General features: G+C 43.3%; 1 protein-coding gene across 13 annotated transcripts in view; it reads right to left on the bottom strand.

Moving 5' to 3' along the window:
* Positions 1-19,326, bottom strand: part of TEX14 (testis expressed 14, intercellular bridge forming factor) — a 138,437-nt gene that overhangs the window by 16,165 nt on the left and 102,946 nt on the right. For 5 of the 13 annotated variants that reach the window (XM_077970858.1, XM_077970860.1, XM_077970861.1 and 2 more), the window contains exons 14-20: positions 15,963-16,088; positions 15,649-15,734; positions 13,878-14,159; positions 12,282-12,382; positions 7,461-7,500; positions 5,064-5,145; positions 911-1,038 (exon numbers count right to left, since the gene is read on the bottom strand). In XM_077970858.1, the coding sequence (XP_077826984.1) occupies positions 911-1,038; positions 5,064-5,145; positions 7,461-7,500; positions 12,282-12,382; positions 13,878-14,159; positions 15,649-15,734; positions 15,963-16,088 (845 nt within the window). Of the gene's footprint in view, positions 1-910; positions 1,039-1,922; positions 1,986-5,063; positions 5,146-7,433; positions 7,501-9,398; positions 9,519-12,281; positions 12,383-13,877; positions 14,160-15,648; positions 15,735-15,962; positions 16,089-19,326 lie in introns of all 13 variants that reach the window. The other 8 variants (XM_077970850.1, XM_077970851.1, XM_077970849.1 and 5 more) reach the window with 3 other exon arrangements.

The raw sequence follows: 19,326 nt of genomic DNA, 5'->3' as shown, positions 1-19,326 counted from the left end.
TAAAAAAAAACAAAAGAAAACATCCAAACCCACAAACTTACACCTATACTAAGGATTTTCCAAATTGCTAATAACTAAAATAAGGCCAGGTGCGGTGGCTCACACCTGTAATCCCAGCACTTTGGGAGGCCAAGGGGGGCGGATCATGAGGTCAGGAGATTGAGACCATCCTGGCTAACACGGTGAAACCCCGTCTCTACTAAAAATACAAAACATTAGCCGGGTGTGGTGGCGGGCGCCTGTAGTCCCAGTTACTCAGGAGGCTGAGGCAGAAGAATGACGTGAACCCGGGAGGCAGAGCTTGCAGTGAGCCGAGGTTGCACCACTGCACTCCAGCCTGGGCGACAGAATGAGACTCTGTCTTAAAAAAAAAAAAAAAAAAAAAAAATTACTGAAATAATCATTGACACAGCTCCTCATGGTATAAAAAATAATAGTCTCTAAACTTGTCCTCTAAACTTTATCAAAATAAAATAAAGGGAGATTTTTTAAACCACAAATATATTGGAAGTAAGGCCACTAAAGACAGGATATTTGATGCTGGTTGCATATGGTTGCAGGACTTAAGAACTATATAAAATTTAAGCACAAGGTACTGTTTTAAGTTGCAAACTCTACAAAACTCAATGTTTTTGTTCTAAATTCAGTAGCGCTTAGAGGAGACCTAGTATTTGCATGGCTTTACCACTGCAGTTCTAACCAAAACCTCCTAATGGCTGCCCAATAATCACCACCACCATCACCCTGCCCCCTTGGCCTACAATGGGATTACCCAGCTTTGGCCCTAAGGAAAAACCTTTGCACTGTGACAACACAGCCATCAGCTGTGATCCCACAGCTTGGCTTCCCAGAGCCAATGGGCTGGGGCTGTAAGTTCTTCTCCCCAAACACTTCTTTTCCCTGTGATTACCTGGGCTGAGTGGAGTGCTGACACTGGTAGGTGCATGGTTTATTCTGGGTGTTTTGCATGAAGCTTCCTTAAAAGAGCTGTCTGGTTCATAGGAGATACTAGACAGGTCTTGAATGTCTGTCAATGATCTAAAGAATTAAGAGCACACAATAATGATGAGAAGATGGCTAGAAAAATCAAACAATATATTCCTGACAGGTATTTTTTAAGTATATTCTTAGCAAAATTTGTATGTGGCAATAGGCCAGAATTAGAGAATATCTTAGAACATCTTATATATCTGAAAGAGAATATTAGAGAACATATATAAAAGAGATTGTAACTTTTTAAAAAATATTCTTTATTACCACAGAGATTTTTTTTTTTTTTTTTTTTTGAGACGGAGTTTTGCTCTTGTCACCCAGGATGGAGTGCAATGGCACGATCTTGGCTCACTGCAACCTCCACCTCCTGGGTTCAAGTGATTCTTCTGCCTCAGCCTCCCGGGTAGCTGGGACTACAAGCATGTGCCACCACGCCTGGCTAATTTTAGTATTTTTAGTAGAGATGGGATTTCACCATGTTGGCCAGGCTGGTCACAAACTCCTGACCTCAGGTGATCAGCCCGCCTTGGCCTCCCAAGGTGCTGGGATTACAGGCGTGAGCCACCACACCTGGCACCATAGAGACTTTTTTTGCCAGATATTGTAACTTTAAACATATCAGCAGCTTAAAATAAACTATTTACATAGATGAAATATTCCATATTTCCAGGATATTTATGTGGAAAACAGATTTAACCTACCTTAAGCATAAACTTATTATTATCGTCACTACATTTCCTTGAATGTAAGCTGCTATTAGTTATAAATCACATCACCAATTTGATAACAACTTTTTGGTGAAAGAAGCAGCATACTCACATTAAGTCTACACATAAAAATGGAAAGATTCTTACAAACAAGAATATACTATTCCCTTAAAACCAAGACTTTACACAAGCATCCCTAGACACTCTCTTTGGTGATCGTACATGTCTTTCTCTTTCAGTTCCTTTAGTGACTCTTTTGATGTCTCTTCTTGTTCATCTTCAGTACTGTGAGAAAGAAAGTAAGAAAATTACATAAATCCCCTCTGTGAACAAAGTACACTAACTTGGTACAAGGAACCAGTTGATCAGCCCAGTGTGAGACGCAGAGGAAAGGGCACTAAGCTCAGGAGTAGAAAGTGTGAGTTCTGTACTGGGCACAGTGGCTCATGCCTGTAATCCCAGCACTTTGGGAGACTAAGGCAGGTGGGTCACGAGGTCAAGAGATTGAGACCATCCTGGCCAACATAGTGAAACCCCGTCTCTACTAAAAATACAAAAATTAGCTGGGCGTGGTGGCATGCACCTGTAATTCCAGCTACTCAGGAGGCTAAGGCAGGAGAATCGCTTGAACCCGGGAGGCAGAGGTTGCAGTGAGCCGAGATCGCGCCATTGCACTCCAGCCTGGGCAACAAGAGTGAGACTCCATCTCCAAAGAAAAAGAAAAAAAAAAAAAAAGTGTGAGTTCTGGTTCTGGCTATACTACTAGCTGTAAGTTCTCTGAGTGTCTGGGCCTGGGCCTCAATTTTCTCTCCAGAGATTGAATAAATACTCTCTAAGGGTCAGCTCTGAAATCAGTTAAAGACTCTATATGACCATGAGCAAGTTCATGAGAAAATCAACAGAGCACAGGAACTTTGCTGGGAGGTGAGATATTGGAGCAAAGGGGCACAGCCACGAGGCCTTAGCACCTGTAAGAAGCTTCCTGGTATAGTGTACTAGGAGAGGCCAGAGAGGCTTGTACCAAAAAATGGCCAGAATAGTGAAGATAAACTTGACCCGTTTCTACTTTAACCAATACTTAAGATTCAATTTCAGTACTCACTGAACATTAACTATAAGGCAGATCCCATGCTAAATCCTTCCATATGTTTTCGCATTTTTTTTTTTTTTTGGGACAGAGTCTCGCTCTTGTTGCCCAGGCTGGAGTGCAGTGGCACGATCTCGGCTCACAGCAACCTTCACCTCCTGGGTTCAAGCGATTCTCCTGCCTCAGCCTCCCAAGTAGCTGGGATTACAGGCATGCGCCACTACTCCCAGCTAATTTTTTGTATTTTTAGTAGAGACGGGGTTTCTCCATGTTGATCAGGCTGATCTCAAACTCCTGACCTCAGATGATCCGCCTGCCTTGGCCTCCCAAAGTGCTGGGATTACAGGCGTGAGCCCCCGTGCCTGACCTTCACATTTTTAATCCTTGCAAAAATCCTGTGAGACCAATGATATAAATGAAAGATCACGGATTTGGGGTTGAGTTGTGACTTTATTCTGTTTCCAAAAATGTTTGTTTCTCCTTCTAAGCACATAATAGAACAGCACTTTTTGGCCCTCTTGATTTACATAAATGACCACAGGACTTGTTTTAACCAATAAAATACGAGTGAAAGCGATGAGTCATTTCTGGGCAGAAACTTTAACAGCCAGTGCACAACTCACCATTTTCCATTTTTCCTGCCTTAGCAATGAAGGAAGCACAAAAACGGGGCCTCCCTCAGCCTAAGTCTGATAGAAGGTAATACAGCACAGAACATTCCTGGCCAAGCCATGAGCCACGGAAATGAAGCAGGAGCAAAGAAGAAACCTGTTTTAAACCACTAAAATTTGGGAGTTGTTTACTATATATAGCATAATCTAGTCTATCCTGACTGACTAGCTGTGTGACCTTAGAAAAAAATATTTAAACTCTCTGAACTTTGCTTTCCTTATTGACAAAATGGAGGCAATAGTATGTGCCTCACGGGGTTGTTAATGTGGATTAAATTAGACAATGAAACAATGCCTGGCATATGCTAGATATTTAGGAAATACTAGCTGTAATAATTATAATTAAGGAAATTGAGGCCCAGAGAGAAGAAAATAAATTGAATGTTATTGTGCCAGATACTTTATATCAACTATGAATTTTTTAATTTAAACTTTTCTTTTGAGGTAATTGTAGAGTCACAGGCAAGAAATACACTTTACCGGCTGAGTGTGGTGGCTCACGCCTGTAATCCCAGCACTGTGGGAGACTGAGGCAGGTGGATCACCTGAGGTCAAGAGTTTGAGGCCAGCCTGGCCAACATGGTGAAACCCCATCTCTACTAAAAATACAAAATTAGCCAGGTGTGGTGGCATGCACCTATAATTCCAGCTACTTGGGAGGCTGAGGCAGGAGAATCGCTTGAACCCGGGAGGTGGAGGTTGCAGTGAGCTGAGATCATGCAACAAGAGTGAAACTCCATCTCAAAACAAAAACAAAAACAAAAACACTTTACCCACTTTATCCCAATGGTAACATCTTGCAAATCTATAGGACAGTATCACAACCAGGATATTGACATTGATACAGTCAAGATACAGAACATTTCTACCACCCTCATATTTCTGGTTTACAGCTATACTTACCTCCCTCCTTTCCCCACCCCTTCCTTAACCGCTGGCAACCACTCATTTGTTCTTTATTTTTATAATTTCATCATTTCAAGAATGTTATATTAATGGAATCACAAAGTAAATAACTTTTGGGGATTGCTTTTCCTACTCAGCATAATTCTCTGGAAATTTAGCCAAGTTGTTGCATGTATCAATAGTTTATTCCTTTTCACTGCTGAGTAGCACTCAATGGTATGGATGTACCAAAGTCTGTTTAATCATTTACTTGGTGAAGGACATCTGGGTTTCCAGTGTGGAGATATTATGGATAAATTTGTTATAAATGTTCCCATATGTATTTCTGCGTAAATGTAAATTTTCATCTCTCTGGGATAAATGCCCAGGAGTTATATTATTACTTTAAGTTCCTATTGTCAACATTCTCAGTAAGGATTCTTATCCCTACTTCACAGATGGGAAAATAGAATAGAGTGGCTGAGAACCTTGACAAGGTCACATGAACAGAAAGTCAGAGTCAGGATCTAAGTAAAGGTGATGACTCTACCCCTCAAATTGTACTGCACAAGTCCTAACAAAGCTAAGCTGCCCAAAGCTAACTTTGATAAGATAGTAGCTAATACATTTGAAGACAAGCAATATATAAGCACGGGGCATTATCACCATTTAACACCACATCTATGAGTCTGAAACCGCATAAGATAAAACAGCCCATACCTTCGTATAGGTTGAAATTGAGACCTGGGCAAAATCTCAGCATTCTTTCCAAGAATTTTTCTCATCTGGAACTTTTCCTCACCTGAAAGCATAAAATAATTTTTTTTTAACTGATCTTTGTCAAGCCAAATTATTATCATCATTCCCTAGAATGTCCCTTTGTCTGGTCCAGAATTAGAAATAATCCGGATAAGCAAAGTGCTGCCCTAATTGGGTTTGGATTGAGTGCTATAGAAGAGGTTTTTGCTCTGAAAGTTTATTTTCCTTGCTCAGAGCACAGAACTATATTCTGACACTCAGAATACAATCAAGTTATTTACTGGCCTTTCAGTTATAACCACAGTTATTTCTGGAGACAAACGTTGTTTTGTCCTTTTAAGAAGGCAAACTGACCGGGTTCCTGTGAACAGACAGCAGGGGGCGTTGAAAACAAGAACTGTTTGTTAACTAAACAGTCCCGAACTTTAACTATGCCACTTGGCCATCAAACACCACCTAAAGAGTAGGGGCGGGGGTGGAGTCTTGAGTACTGAGGAGCTAATTCAACAGTCTTCTGTTCTCCTTGGCATCAAGTTATTTGAAGTTACTCCTCCCCAATTCTCAGTAAGATGCTTTATTCCAGGCAGGCGGGGCCAGTATCTATTTTCCTTCCCACCACTGTACTGTCCTAGCTTATAGAGAAGGGGGCAGACGGAGCATCCTTTGCTTTGCAGACCTCCAGGCAGGCAGGGTCAGTATCCATTTTCCTTTCCACCACTGTACTGTCCTAGTTAATAAAGAAGGGGGCAGATGGAGCATCCAGCCCTGTTTCCAAATGCCCATGACTCCCCCACCCCCATCCCATTCCTTAGGTCCAGGTGGTCTGGTAGACACTATAAAGGCCCACCAGAACAATGCCACCTTTCACAGCTACCAAGTAGCTCTGAAACTCCACCAGTGGAGAGACATTAGGGGTTCCTCTTCCTCTGACCCTCTTTTAAAATGATAAATATCCAGAAAGCATAAACTAATTCCTAATAAGCAACATTTAGAGCTTAGAGACTTTAGAGTCAGACCCTCTCCTTTACTTTATACCAGGCGAAAGTGGGGCCCTGGGGTGAAGTGACTTGCTGAAGTTTATGCAGAAAAAGTCAGCGGCAGAATGGGGCTTGGAACCTAGCACACTGCATCCTGTACCCCTGTTGTATCCTCTGATGTGGAAGGCGATATACATCAGAGCACTAGATGGAAAAGGGGGTAGAGAGGGGCAGAAAGAAGTGAATGGAGTAGAAATCAGAGACTTTTTCACATACTTCAGATGTCTGTATCAAACTAACTCTGGTTATCTGACCTGTCTGCTCTAAACTTTTCCATCCCACTCAACTCACCTCCAAATACAAGTTAAGTGGCCACATACAAGGCAGGTCCAAAAAAGGCTCTGCAGGAAGAGGTGGGTGGCCCAAGGCTCTGGAGACTTTCAATACATATTATGCTGAGACTTTAACTGTTCATCTAAAAGCTTACAGCTTCTTAAAACACTTCCAACTCTGGCAGGGGCCTACACAAGGTTACAGTTGGAAGCTGGAGTATGCAGCGGAGGAAGCGAGTAAGTTCATAACCCCACCTTCTTTGGGCTTACAGGGTTGAGACATGACCATGGACAGTTACACAGGTTGGTAGGTGGATAACCCTAGTTTTAAAATAGATGAGTGCATACCTTAAAAGAACAAGAGTACACAATTCTAAAAATGTAACAAAGCCAACAGTTAACTTATGTCTGTCTGGTGACACACCCCTGGCTACGCATCCAAGGTTACCTTCTCACCTAATAGAAAGCCCCTGCTAAGTTATACAGAACCCAAGGCCTCCCAAGTGGTAGATGTTAAGTTGAATCTGCATTGTTAGCTGTTACTAACTCTTTGCTAAGATGCTAAGCAAGCAAAGGAAAATGCTGGTGACACTGCCTTCTAGGGAGAAGAAATACATGGAAACCTAGTTCTAATTTTGTTATGTCAAAAACTAGCTATGTAGCTTGGGCAAATCCCCCAGGTCAGCTTAGCAAAGATAACTGTGCACTTGTTATGTGGCACACTAAGGAGCCTGAAAGCTTGAGAGACCAAAGGGGGGAAAAGCAGTGACTACAACAACATATGCTATAAAAACGCAAGGGGAGGTATAAATAATACAACACATGGATGTCATGAGGTTGGTGAGGAGCAAGGGATTTGTTCTATTGAGGAGAAATCATTGAACCTTGGTTTTCTCAACCATATAATGAAAGGTTTGGACGAGGCTGTCCCTCAGGATCCCCCCAGCTCTAAACATCTGTGATCCAACAGAAGAAAGTGAAGGGAAGTGATTCTCAAGGAATCTTCTGTAAGGGCTTAGTACCAGAGACTTGAGGTTGGGCAAATGCACCTTGTATTCCTTCAAACTCCTCTTCTATGGGACTCGAGGTCTAAAAATGAACAAAAGAAAGGAGGTTCACTGGAGGCAGACATATTAAAAGGTCAATAATTTCTTGATGTTCTTAAATCTTGAAAATCTTCATAAGATCCCTGCGTCTTTATAGAAAAAGTACAAACTTGCTTCCTAGACATTAAGTACTTATTTGTACCATATGTCCCTCCTCAGTAAGTCCTCCCTCACCTCCCATTGTGAAGAGGAATTATGTGACTCCCCCACCTTATATCACTATCCCTGTTCATCCCAATCTTCCAACAAAGATGTTTTGGTTCTTGGGAGCTTTATCAAAAGAGCTAAATAAGGTTTAAAAGCTGGCCTGGTATGCAAAACTACTCTATGAGGTAAGAAGTCGGAACGATGGTTCCTTTTGGAAGAGGCAGTGACTGGATGGGGGAAGCACAAGAGGTCTTTTGGGGACTAGTAATGTTTCATTTCCTTTTTTTCAAACAAGGTTCTGCTATGTTGCTCAAGCTGTTCTCAAACTCGTGAGCTCAAGCAATACTCCCACCTCAGCCTCCTAAAGTGTTGTGATTATAGACATGAGCCACCACACCAAGCTGAAATTATACATATATTTTTTGAGATGGAGTCTCACTCTGTTGCCCAGGCTGGAGTGCAGTGGCATGATCTCAGCTCACTGCAACCTCTGACCTCCGGGTTCAAGCAATTCTCCTGCCTCAGCCTCCCCCCGAGTAGCTGGGAATACAGGCACCTGCCACTGCGCCCAGCTAATTTTTGTATTTTTAGTAGAGATGGGGTTTCACCATCTTGGCCAGGATGGTCTTGAACTTCTGACCTCACGATCCACCCACCTTTGCCTCCCAAAGTGCTGGGATTACAGGCGTGAGCTACTGCGCCTGGCCTGAAATTGTATCTTTGATGCATCCTAGAATTCTTATCAGTCAAATACTGTGATTGACACATACAATCCTCCCTTTCCTCCACCCCACCTTTCATATTGGTAAAAGATCCCAAAAAGGTGCCAGGTTAGCAGGGAGGTAGGGTAGAAAATAAGTAAATAAGAGAATCCAACAAAATTCATTTTAGAAATGAAAATACTCTGTACAGCAGGTTCTTGTAAAAGCTAGGCAGATTCCCAAGAAAACTTGGTATATTGGACAGTCTCATATTTGTTGCTGAACCCTTGCCTCAATCTTGGCTCTCCCATCACTAAAGCTTGTCAGGCTGGAGTTAATTAATTCCGTACATCTGCAGAACACCAGTCTTCCTCAGAGACAGGAATGATAGCCTTGCCCATTCCCAATAGGAAGAATATGTGAATTAGGTAGCATGAATAAAAATGTTTTGATCTAGGCACGGTGGCTCACACCTGTAATCCCAGCATTTTGGGAGGCCGAGGCGGGCGGATCACGAGGTCAGGAGTTCAAGACCAGTCCGACCAACATGGTGAAACCCCATCTCTGCTAAAAATACAAAAATTAGCTGGGTGTGATGGCGCACACCTGTAATCCCAGCTACTCAGGAGGCTGAGGCAGGAGAATCGCTTGAACCTGGGAGGCAGAGGTTGCAGCGAGCCAAGATTACACCACTGCACTCCAGCCTGGATGATGGAGTGAGACTGTCTCAAAAAATTTTAAAAAATAAATAAATGTTTTGAAAAAAAAGTACAAAGTGCTGTATAAATGCAGTAACCAAATTTGGGGAGAAACTGCACATGACCTCCCATCCTCAAAAATAAAAAATCTTTCAGACGTTTTTTCAAAACACATATGAGTGCATAGGTTCATATCACACTCCTGACACCAAAAAAGGTATAAAAAACCCTGGTACACATTATATACTTTGATATGTAAGCTATTTTTCTCAATAAAAGAAATAAGGCAATGGAGAAAGGTGAAAATGTACTTTACCCTGAACTGCGTTTTTTACCTCTAGAGCTAAGTTTTCTTGAGCAGTCGAGGAGTAAAAATATTCATCGTCTGGAGTTAAAAATTCATCTGTTATGTCCTCAGAAGACTCTGGTGAACAAGTTGATTGCATGGACTGATGCTATTAATAATGTAGGAAATCACTTTTAAGTTGCTGTTCATTGTAACCAAATCGCTTTATAGTTGGATGCAGTGTTAACAACGGGGTTACCTAACACTACCCAGCAGTCAGTTTGACACTCTGAGCTGACTCTCCCTACCTCTTTGTGCATGTGCCTCTGCCTTCCCTTCCTGGTGGGGAAAAGCAGCTGTGAACTGCCTGGAGTAGCATGAAGGAATGCTAATCCTGAGCCTCAGCAGCATCATCTGCAGAATGGGTGGAGATGAAGTGACCGTCCTATTCTAATATTCTAAATAAGGAGAAAGGCCCTAGTCAACTCAAGTTGAGTACTGAATTTAAACACCCTGATCCCTCATAGGCAGAGACATAGCCCGTGTGTTGGCATCATCTTACAGATGAAGAGGCTGCGGCTACTCAGAACCTGTGAGTCCCTCGCGTATTGTAGGTTAAAGGCAAATGAAGAAGCATTTTAAAAACAGCAATGTACTCTCAATAATAAAATAGTAAAAAGCAGCAAATTTATATTTGTTTATTTATTTTTCCGAGACGGAGTCTCGCTCTATCACTCAGGCTGGAGTGCAGAGGCATGATCTCGGCTCACTGCAACCTCCACCTCCCAGGTTCAAGTGATTCTCCTGCTTCAGCCTCCTGGGTAGCTGGGACTACAGGTGTGTGCCACCATGCCCGGCTAATTTTTGTATTTTTAGTAGAGACGGGTTTCACTATGTTGGCGAAGCTGGTCTTGAACTCCTGACTTTGTGATCTGCCTGCCTCAGCCTCCCAAAGTGCTGGGATTACAGGCGTGAGCCACCATGCCCAGCCTGCAAATTTCTGTGTCTTTTTGAGACAGAGTCTTCCTCTGTCAACCAGGCTGGAGTGCAGTGGCATGATCTCGGCTCACTGCAGCCTCCGCCTCTGGGGTTCCAGTGATTCTCCTGCCTCAGCCTCCCAAGTAGCTGGGATTACAGGTGTATGCCAGCACGCCTGGCTACTTTCTGTATTTTTAGTAGAGATGGGGTTTCACCATGTTGGCATGGCTGGTCTCAAACTCCTGATCTCAAATGATCCTCCCACCTCGGCCTCCCAAAGTGCTGGGATTATAGGGGTGAGCCACCGCGACCTGCCTGCAAATTTATTTCTATAGCATCTCTGTTCCATCCCTTTTTTCCTGCTTATTTTGCAATATTCAGGACCTGATTACCATGTGGCCAAACAAACGGCTCACTTCAGTCTTTTTTTTTTTTTTTTTGAGACAGGGTCTCATTTGGTCACCCAGGCTGGAGTACAGTGGCGCAATGACAGCTCGCTGCAGCCTCGAACTCCTAGGCTCAAGTGATCCTCCTGCCTCAGCCTCCTGAGTAGCTGAGACTACAGGAGCACACTATCATGCCTGGTTAATTTTTATTTTATTTTATTTAGACAGGGTCTCACTCTGTCCCCTAGGCTGGAGTGCAGTGGCGTGATCATGGCTCACTGCAGCCTCAACCTCCCCAAGCTCAGGTGATCCTCCCACTTCAGCCTCCCAAGTAGCTGGGACTACAGGCATGCACCATATCCAGCTAACCTTTCTATCTTTGGTAGAGATGGGGTCTCGCCATGTTGCCAAGGCTGGTCTCGCACTCCTGGACTCAAGCAATCTGCCCACCTTGGCCTCCCAAAGTGCTGGGATTATAGGAGTGAGCCACTGTGCTCAGCTGATTTTTACATTTTTTGTAGGCAGGGTCATATTATGGTGCCCAGCCTGGTCTTGACCTCCCGGCTTTAAGCGATCCTCCTGCTTCAGCCTCCCAGTGTGCTGGAATTATAGGTGTGAGCCACTACACCCAATCTTCAGTGATCTCTTGGCAGAGATTTTGTGACTAATTTCCTCGGACACTGCTTTTTGCCACACGCTTCCCTTCCTGTGCACTTAACAGCTGCTCCTCTTTACCTCTCACCAAACTGAATTTGAGTCCTGGCCTCCTGCAGACATTCCCCACTTTTCTGCCTAGGCCTGCTTCTCCAGCTCAGCCAGTATGCTTAATATGACTGTTCTTCCAGCCCTCAAGTCAGAGAAAGAATAAGCTGATCTTATGAATGGTTCGTATGCCATGATTAAATATAATAGGTCAAAAGACCTTACATTTTATCACTGTTGTATTCATATATTGTATCATTCTCAATTGCTGTCTATATTCTTTAAATGATTGCAATCCCACATCAATGACAATAAAAAACTTTTGGTTTCTTAGTCTGGCTGCGCTATGGCCTAGAGTGTGTTAAACCCCTGAAGCAAGGCTGTAACTGCAGTGGAAATGCAAATGGATCCTGCTGAGGTGCAGTTGTCAGGCACAAACACATCACTTCCACTGAGCTGGGAGCTGAGTCTGGCCCTCAGAGGATATTCCAGGTGAAGGTACTCTCATAGCAACCCTGCCCTTGCTTTTCCTACTCCTAACTGACCTCAGTCATCTGCTGGGGAAGGAGCTTTGCTCCAGTTTTGTTTACCCAACTATATCAGAAACTCACGTGCAAAAGCTGAATCTGACACTTTTCTGTACTCTCCCAATCTCCAGGATACACAATTCACTGAGTTGAACTGACTTTTTAAAAAGTATCAGACAGGAGGAAAGATTATTTTATTCATGTCAGTGACATGAAGGCACATGCTCCAGCCAAAAATAACTACTATAGATATTATTTTGGTGTCATAACACATAACAACTCAGATCTATCTTATTAGATCCTTGGGTTCGACTTGGCTTTCCAGGCAGTATTACTTACACTGTAAGATTTCTCAACAGCCACCAATGCGTCAGAACTTGCTTGAAAGGCTTCACTATACTCTGGTTGTTCCTTTTGTCTGGGAGATGGGTGCCTGATATCTAATGATTGTAACACAGTCAGGGCCAAAGTTATTCAGTGATATTCAGACAACATGGAAGAGCATAAAGGTGGCATGAGAGAAGAGATGTATACATATTCTGCCAAGAGTGGCCATGTCCCATACCTTACATTCAGTCCAGAGAGTAGAGACTGTTAGTTTAGCCTGACCTCAAAATGCAGCCCTGGATCATCTGCCCACCCATTCGCGAGTGACGCTTGACAAGAAAGAGATTCTAAATACAAACAATACCCAAGTCAATAGATTTTCTGCCTAAGACAAATGACAATTTTAGATGTATCTTTCTTTTTTTTTTTTTGAGACAGAGTCTCGCTCTGTCACCCAGGTTGGAGTGCAGTGGCGCGATCTCCACTCACTGCAAGCTCAGGCTCTCGGGTTCACGCCATTCTCCTGCCTCAGCCTCCCATATAGCTGGGACTACAGGCACCCGCCACTGTGCCCGGCTAATTTTTGTATTTTTAGTAGAGACAGGGTTTCACCGTGTTAGCCAGGATGGTCTCGATCTCCTGACCTCGTGATCTGCCCGTGTCAGCCTCCCAAAGTGCTGGGATTACAGGTGTGAGCCACCGCGCCCGGCCAGATGTATCTTTCTTTAACTTATAAACAACTGTGAAACAATATCCCATGCCCTGATTGTAAGCAAATTATCAACTGAAAATATATGGCCTTCATTTTTTTTAACCTGTAAATCTATAAACCGATGACAATAAATGTCATGTGTCTCTAGGTTCCTCCAGCATAGACTCTCTGGAGGGAAAATTTAATGCCAGCTTAGAATACATTCTAAATAAATTCTGGGAGAATTTATTTCCAGCTTAGAATACAATGCAGAGACATGGGCAGTAGGCAGTGGTGGCCCACCTCTATCCCCAGGTAAAGAAGGCTCAATTCCTTGCCAAAACCAGGGTCAGTACGTGATTATTTTACTTCCTTTGGACAAAGGGGCCTGTTTCAGTAATATAAAAACTGATCAGTATCTGAATCTGTTTGCCTGTGGGAAATGCAATGAGATATATGGCTATACTGCCTTCCCCTGGAATTCAAGGTTTCCAGAAAAGTAGGAAAGTAGAGAGGACCAAACCAAAAAAATATGCTGGAAGGTTTACTTTTTTGAGAGCTGATAACTTTTATTTTTATTTTGAGACAGGGTCTCACTGTCACCCAAGCTGGAGTGCAGTGGCGTGATCACAGCTCACTGCAACCTCCACCTCTTAGGTCCATGTGATCTTCCCACCTCAGCCTCCTGGGTACCTGGAACTACAGGCGTGTGCCACCATGCCCAGCTTTTTTTTTTTCTTTTTTTTTTTTTTTGGTAGATACCAGGTTTCATCATGTTGGCCAGGCTGGTCCCAAATTCTTGGGCTCAAGCGATCTGCTCGCCTCACCTCCCAAAGTGCTGGAATTACAGGCTGAGCCACCTCGCAGACTGATACTTGATTGAGTTCACCTATCCTGATTCCCGCAAGTGAACTTACTGGTGAAGCTTCCAGGCCTGGGCTGTCTGTCATGCTGATCACTGTCACAGTCATTGTTGCCCATGTTGTCAAACTTGGCATTTCCTCTGGGCTCATCATTTTCCCTATGATACTCAATAACTCGCTGCCAATCCGTGTTTTCAGGGCTCCCAATGGGTGGCTGCAGCAGGGCATCGGGCTCATTTTCAGCCTCACTTTCTAAAGTCAAACTACTCTGAGGATGCCAAGGAGGTACGGTGAGCTGTCCAGTAGCTGCTTTCTCTGCCATTTCTTTCACCTCCACTGGGCACAAGAGAAAATAGCATTTAAAACATCACTGTAAATACTGGAAACACAGGCTTTCATCTAAAAGAAATACACAATACTATTATAACTCATACTGTAACAATAATTGCCTTTTTACAGTTGTATCATCCTTAGCTTGCCCTGTTTGGCTTGAATGGGAGGTGAGGGGAGAACTGATGACAGAGAGAAGGGAATTTCAGTTAGTCATCCCAAACAACAACCCTTGTTGCTGACTTCCAGGGTGAAAGATAGCAAAAAACTTACAGATAGACCCTCTTCCTGTGAAATTTTAACAGGAAAAATGACATCTAAAGTTCCCAGTGTGTAATAATAGAAAGGATTCTATTTGAGTTTGTCTAGTCTTTCCAGACTACACTGAGCTCATATTTTTGGAGTGCATACATACATGCATGTTTTCATTTCAAAAGTTGTGGAACACTTCTGCTAATGTCACTTACGACTAGTATTAAAAATAGACATTATATCCTTTAAGCCTATAAGAGAAAACTGATACAAAGGATAATGCCCACAGGATATGAGAGTGACACTGCATACTCTCCACTTTAATAATGCTATACAGTAAATATCTATGTAGCAGTTCCTCAAATAATGTCATTTTATTCAATATTGTTTCATTGTAACTCTGATGAGAAAAAAAAAAATTCCCAGCTGAGGCCACTGTCTGTGTGGCACCTGAGTATTCTCCCCATATCTGCATGGGATTTTTCCAGGTAGTCCAGTTTCCTCCCACATCCCAAAGATGTGCACGTTAGGTGAACTAGTGTGTCGAAATGGCCCCGGTCTGTGTGAGTGGGAGTGTGTGAGTAGTCTGCAATGGAATGGTGTCTGTCTAGGGCTGGTTCCCTCCTTGTACCCTGAGCTGCCAGGATAGGTTCTAGCCACCTGTGACCCTGAACTAGAATAAATGGGTAATTACTTATCTTACCTGTTTTTATTAATCTCTCTTAAATGTGTACATAGCTCACATTTATTTCAATGTTTAATATTAGAAGTGTTCTGGTCTTTATTTGGAAGTATGGTGATGTATTTGTGACCAGAAATATGCTGTAGGAACTTAACTCTTGTTTATATCAATTAGCCCATGGTAAAATTGGTTTTGTTATACATCGTTTTGCTTAAAGTCATAGTTTGCTTAAAGTCATTGTTGTTTCCTATTAACAGTATTAATAGGACTTATTGTATTGTGTACTGTTTTATTACATTTCTTATACAATATACATTTATATAATAAGAATATTTCCTATAAAGTCTAGAAATTAAAAAAAAAAAAGCATTTCCCTTCTGAAGTCTATAGTCAGAAGGGCCCTGCTTTTAAAATGAAATATAATAAAAGAAAAAAAATTCAGAAGGACATTGCTATGGTTCTAAATGTGCAACATAGGTTGTATACTTAGAAATATCAACCACATTAGAAATATACTTTAAATTTCATTTTGTCTAACAAAACCCATGACTTTATACTCACTTTTCCATTTTAAGTGTACCTCTCCATCATCTTTATTTCTGGACTCTGCATTATAGATTTCAGAAGAAACAGGATCCACACTCATCCTGAATTGCATGGGTTTTTTGGAGGTAGGGGGAGCAGGGTGGACACAAACACATCAGTTTGCTCAAGTTCCTGACAGAACTGAAAGCCCACTAGCCCATCCAGAGGACCTGTTCCTACTCTCCGAGCCATTCCTAGAGTTGCACTGACCCCTTTGCACCAGCAGAGGGTGCCAGAACCCGCCCCCATCCCTGCCCCACCACCAGTTTCCAGCCTGCAAGGATCCTTACCTGGTAGAATCCCAGTGAGAGTTGGGTGATGCAGAAGGTCCCTGCCAGTGGCTTGACAGAGTGAAGAGTGCACTATCAAACTGTGTGGCTTTGGCTTGGGCAGTGGACTCTCTAGGTTTTCCTCGGCTAAGAAATGAAAGGACTGAGCTATAAGATCTCTAAGAGTATTTTTAGTTTCTAAGTTTAGATTTTGTGATTATAAAAGTGCTCTTGGGAGATTTTCAGAGGTAGAAGAAACCCACAGTTGAAGCGCAGTTTCACAAGACAATCCCTGGGCTGTTGCAGAGCCTCCCCTGCAAATGCCACAAATCACAGATGATGGTTCAGGTGAGGGTTCTGCTCCTGCCCTTCCATCAGAATTCTCTGGTAACAGGCCCACCTTCATATCTGTGACAACACAATTAACATCTGTAGTTGTTGAGACAGAGTCTCAGTCTGTTGCCCAGGAGTGCAGTGGTGCGACCTCAGCTCACTGCAACCTCCGCCTCCTGGGTTCAAGCGATTCTCATGCCTCAGCTTCCCAAGTAGCTGGAATTACACGTGCACACCACCATGCCTGACTAATTTTTGCATTTTTAGTAGAAAATCATGTTGCCCAGGCTGGTCTTGAACCCCTTATCTTGAGTGATCCACCCACCCCGGCCTCCCAAAGTGCTAGGATTACAGGTGTGAGCCACCATGCCCGGCTGATTTGTTAAAAACAGTCTTAAGGCATCAGAGATCCTGAAGAACATTCAGAAACCTTCAATCTAGTCCTACTGAATTCTAGAACCTGACCTACCACTAGGTTACTATCTGACTTTGGCAAACATCAATCTGTCTAGGCCAAGGCTTCCTCATTTGCAACATAAGGGAGTCTTTTTTTCCTCTAAATATCCCATAACTAGCCAGGCATGGTGGCTCAGGTCTGTAGTCTCAGCCATTTGGGAGGCTGAGGCAGGAGGATTACTTGAGCCCAGGAGGTCAAGGCCAGCTTGTGAAACATAGTGAAACCCTGTCTCCAGAAAAAAAATAAAGTTTATAAATACCTCATGAACATGTACATTTTATCATCTATTCAATTAACTTTTCAAAAATGCATGATCTGGCTGGGTGCGGTAGCTCAGGCCTGTAATCCCAGCACTTTGGGAGGCCAGGGTAGGCGGAGGCCAGGAGTTGAGGTGAGCCTGGCCAACATGGGGAAAACTCTATACTACAAAAACAAAAATTAGCTGGGCATGGTGGTGCATGCCTGTAATACCAACTACTCAGGTGGCTGAGGCATGAGAATTGCTTGAAATCGGGAGGCGGAGGTTGCAGTGAGCTGAGATCACACCACCATACTCCAGCCTAGGTAACAGAGCAAGACTCTATCTCCAAAGAAAAAAAAGTGTAGGCTGGGTGCAGTGGTTCACACCTGTAATCCCAGCACTTTGGAAGACCAAGACAGGTGAATCACGAGGTCAGGAGTTCAAGACTAGCCTGGCCAACATGGTGAAATCCCCGTCTCTACTAAAAATACAAAAATACAAAAAAACAAACAAACAAACAAAAACCCCACAAAACAAAAACACGCTGGGTGTAGTGGCGAGCGCCTGTAATCCCAGCTACTCAGGAGGCTGAGGCAGGAGAATCTCTTGAACCCAGGAGGCAGAGGTTGCACTGAGCCAAGATCAGGCTACTGCACTCCAGCTTGGGTGACAGTGCGAGACTCATCTCAAAAAACAAAAAAAAGAAAAAAGAAAAAAGAGTGTGTGCTCTGTGGCACAGATATGAATTCCCTGTTATCCAGAATGTCCTATTCCCCAGCTGGACCAGAAAGCAGAGAGACTGCTGAATCAGAGAGGGCAGATCTGATCAGCTTCCTTTTTAAAAAATAAATTTTTTTCAGAGACAGGGTCTGACTCTGTCACCTAGGCCGGAATGCAGTGGCACAACCACAGATCACTACAGCTCAACTTCCCGGGCTCCAGAGATCCTCCCACCTCAGCCTCCCAAGTAGCTGGGACCACAGGCACCTGCCACCACAGCCAGCTAATTTTTATATTTTTGGTAGGGATGAAGTCACACTAAGTTTGTTGCCCAGGGTGGTCTCAAACTCCCAGACTTCAAGCGACCCTCCCACATTGGCCCCGTAAAGTGAACTGAGATTGGCCGGGCATGGTGGCTCATTCCTGTAATCCACCACTTTGGGAGGCCATGGCAGGCAAATCACAAGGTCAAGAGATTGAGACCATTCTGGCCAACGTGGTGAAATATCATCTCTACTAAAAATACAAAAATTAGCTGGGCATGGTGGTGCACGCCTGTAATCCCAGCTACTCAGGAGGCTGAGGCAGGAGAATCACTTGAACCCCGGAGGCGGAGGTTGCAGTGAGCCGAGTTTGCGCCACTGCACTCCAGCCTGGCGACATAGCAAGACTCTGTGTCAAAACAAAACAAAACAAAACATGAACTGAGATTGCGCCACTGCAAGGAAGCCTGGGCGACAGAGTGAGACCCTGTCTTAAAAAGGGGGGTAAAAAAAAGAATCCTTATCCTTAAAATCTTCAAAACCTTTGACCAAGTAATTCTGCTTCTGAGAATCTATCCTGAGGAAATAATCCAAAATGCAAAAACAAAGCATTATTTACAAGTAACTGTGTCCCTATTCATAATAGAATAAAGAATGAAGCAACCTAAAATTCAACCATAGGTGAAATCCAACTATTTTTGTTGTTGTTGTTTGAGACAGAGTCTCGTTCTGTCACCCAAACTGGAATGCAGTGGCATAATCATGGCACTGCAGCCTTGACATCCCCAGGATCAGGTGATCCTCCCACCTCAGCCTCCCAAGTAGGGGAGGGTATGGGTCTACAGCCGCTTACCACCATGCCTGGCTAATTTTTTGTAGAGATGGTGTTTTGCCATGTTTCCCAGGGTGGTCTCCAATTCCTGGGCTCAAGTGATCTGCCTGCCTTGGCCTCCCAAAGTGCTGGGATTCCAGGTGGGAGCCAACTTGCCCAGCCCATCAATTTCAAAATAAGTTTACAGGTTGTTGTTGTTGCTTTTTTTTAATAACATAGAGTAATGCTTACATTCTAATGTAAAGTGAAAAATCAGGATATAAAATTGCCTACACATATCATAATTGTCACTTTTTTTAAGCATACAAAAAGACTAGATGAACAGGTAGAAAAATGTCAAACTTTTCTTTGGTCTGTTTTTTGTACTTCTGAGGGAAGAGGGTGCCAAGCAGGGGAAGCCACAACAATTACGGGTTTTTCTTTGTCATCTAATGGCTATGTCATCCCATCTGCTTCTATAAGTGGTGTAAGTGCCAAACACTCTGATGCCAGCTAGGTAGTTCTTCATTATTCCCTTCATAAGAATAAAATACACTGAT

The sequence above is a fragment of the Macaca mulatta genome, chromosome 16 (assembly GCF_049350105.2).
Source record: "Macaca mulatta isolate MMU2019108-1 chromosome 16, T2T-MMU8v2.0, whole genome shotgun sequence".
NCBI lineage: Eukaryota > Metazoa > Chordata > Mammalia > Primates > Cercopithecidae > Macaca > Macaca mulatta.
The sequence above is the reverse complement of the archived record's forward strand: the minus strand, read 5'-3'. Positions and strand labels throughout refer to the sequence as shown.